The 2481-nt window shown below is 35.0% G+C and overlaps 1 protein-coding gene across 1 annotated transcript; it reads right to left on the reverse strand.

Annotated features, from left to right (window-relative positions):
• Positions 1-336: 336 nt before the first annotated feature.
• LOC128648257 (putative nuclease HARBI1) lies at positions 337-2194 on the reverse strand. Its single transcript, XM_053700885.1, has 4 exons — positions 1768-2194; positions 1402-1480; positions 523-824; positions 337-433 (listed from the first exon to the last, which is right to left on the reverse strand). The coding sequence occupies exons 1-4, from the start codon at positions 1886-1888 to the stop codon at positions 429-431; spliced, it is 507 nt and encodes a 168-aa protein (XP_053556860.1). The 5' UTR covers positions 1889-2194; the 3' UTR covers positions 337-428.
• Positions 2195-2481: the final 287 nt, after the last annotated feature.

Below are 2481 nucleotides of genomic sequence, written 5' to 3' on the forward strand. Positions count from 1 at the left end.
AATATATTTATATTCTTTATATTTCTTAATATTCTTAGTATCCTTTGATTATAGTTTTATTTAGGTAAGATCAGGAGCAGCATAGAACCTATGTTGGAGCTGTTTATTGTTGCCAACATACAGTATATATCCTGTCTGTCATTGGTTCACCCATGTACTCAATTTTATTAACCAGGAGTGCATAGCTGCTCTTTAAATAATTATACCAAGAGAACAAAGTCATATTTGGAATATAATTAAAATGATATTTTAGATAATTATGTTATACATAAATCATAAGATGAATGCATTGATTAGTACATAGCTGGAAATAAAGAAACATTCACCATGACTATATTTGAGTAAAGTATACATTTATTTAGGGAAAATGTGGTAAATATAGGGATGAGGAGAGAGGGAGGGGAGTGGTATTCCATTTCTGAGAATCTTCAATCTGTAAAACATTAAAAGAAACAAATGTGTATTATTAAAAAACATAATCATAAATAACTAAAAGGTCTCATTACAATACTATAAAAATACCTGAAAAGAATTCTTGAATAGTTGCAGATCTCTCCAAATGGGCATTGAGGGGTTGGGGATGATTAATTACATCAGGCTCAAAGATTTCACCTGGGGGCTGTGGTGTTGGAAGTAAGTCGTTCAACATCCCATGCTCCTGTGCCATGTTGTGTAGACAGCAACATGCCACTATGATTTTAATAGCTTTTTCCGGACTGAATTGGAGATCCCCCCCTGATCTGTCCAGGCAGCGAAAGCGCATTTTTAGAACACCAAACAGTCGTTCTATTATAGCACGTGTTCGGATATGTGCTTCATTATATCTGTATTAAAAGAACAAGAAATATGATTATAATATATAATGTGAAGACAAATCAAATACTAATGAGCTAACTACATTCCTGGTTTGATCTTATAAATCTTTAAACCATTTTATATATATATAAATATATTTATATTGAAGCAGAGAGATTTATAAATGCTTCACTGATAATAGATGATTTGTATTTTGACTGTCCCTTTAAAGGCACTCAGTACAACATTGTTATGTCTGTGATAGTGATATATACACACACACACAAGATAATCAAGCAACAAATGTATGTGCACAAACACAGATATATAGCTTAATAAAGGGGCAGGAGCCCCGAAACGTTGCTCAATAAAGGTGCTGTTGCTCCACATAGAGTGCTACCTGTGTGTTCTATTTCATTACATTTACTGGGACTTTGGAAAAGGAGGTCCTCCAGGTTTGCACCTACATTCACCCAAGAGTGATTTAAAGGGACATTCCTATGAAGTGTGTACTGGTCCTACTTTTCTACAGATTATAGTGAGCATTTTGCAAGGCACAATCAATATTTCTGACACACATGAGCAGAAAATAAATATATATTTTACCTTAATTCAGCAGGCCCAACAACCTGGTTCTCTTTCAATGGTGTCCAAATCCATTTTTTAAGAGGATATGCAGAATCTGCTAAAATATGAATGCATAGATATACAGTATATATATATATAGATATAGATATAGATAGATAGATAAACACACATCTTTCCATAAAGCAATGTATGACATAAAATAATGTTATGCATATGTCTTACTATGACATAGTTAATATATATCTTTTAAATGATTAACAATTTATTTATTTAATCAATTTCACCCCCTTAGACACATACATAAAGGATTATAAAGCAATGAAACAATAAAATGTCAAAATATTGAACACATGAAGGCATCATAATATATACATAAACACTTACCGAGGAGATGTCCTTCAGGCATTTGATTTGTCTCAAACAATCTCCACACACCAGAATTCCTGAGGATGTAGGCATCATGGCTACTTCCTGGGAACCCTGCCACAACATTTAATATGCGCATGTTTGCATCACATATAATCTGCACATTTAAGGAGTGGAAGTGTTTCCTATTTCTAAATATTATCTCCCTGCGCACAGGGGGTCTTAGGGCAATATGAGTGCAGTCAATGGCCCCAAGGACATTGGGTATGCCACCTAAAAGAAAAAAGTCCCTCTTAACATCACGCCAACCTCTGGGTGATGTGGGGAAAAAAATAAATTTTCTGCAATTATCATAAAGTCCATCAATAACTTTTGAAAGATGCTTAGAAAGAGTGGACTTATGCACCCCAGTTACAATGCCCCCTGTCACCTGAAAGGATCCAGAAGCCAAAAAATGAAGTGCCCCTAGTAGTTTGGTCATTCCAGGGACAGCCCTGCTTGAATAGCCCTGGCTTTCCAGCCTATCTTGCAACAGGGCATATAACTGATATATTTTCTCCCTGTTGAGCCTGAAACTTTCAAACACCTGCTGCTCATTCAGGGTTTCTATATCCAGCCTCACTCTGGGGATGTCAGGCCTACGCTGTCTAACTTCAGCATTAATCTCAATTTTATTTGAACTATGTAAATATATTTAGCAGATAGAAGTATATTTGTTTTTGCAGCACAAAT

This window comes from Bombina bombina, chromosome 2, assembly GCF_027579735.1.
Source record: "Bombina bombina isolate aBomBom1 chromosome 2, aBomBom1.pri, whole genome shotgun sequence".
NCBI classification, from domain to species: domain Eukaryota; kingdom Metazoa; phylum Chordata; class Amphibia; order Anura; family Bombinatoridae; genus Bombina; species Bombina bombina.

Bases quoted from the DNA above. Each gene is read 5' to 3' on its own strand.
- LOC128648257 (XM_053700885.1), bottom strand. From the start codon at position 1,888: ATGCGCATATTAAATGTTGTGGCAGGGTTCCCAGGAAGTAGCCATGAT. The intron at 1,481-1,767 runs GTAAGTGTTTAT...TTCATATTTTAG, and splicing joins GCCTGAAGGACATCTCCTCG to CAGATTCTGCATATCCTCTT. The intron at 825-1,401 runs GTAAAATATATA...CTTTTAATACAG, and splicing joins GTTGGGCCTGCTGAATTAAG to ATATAATGAAGCACATATCC.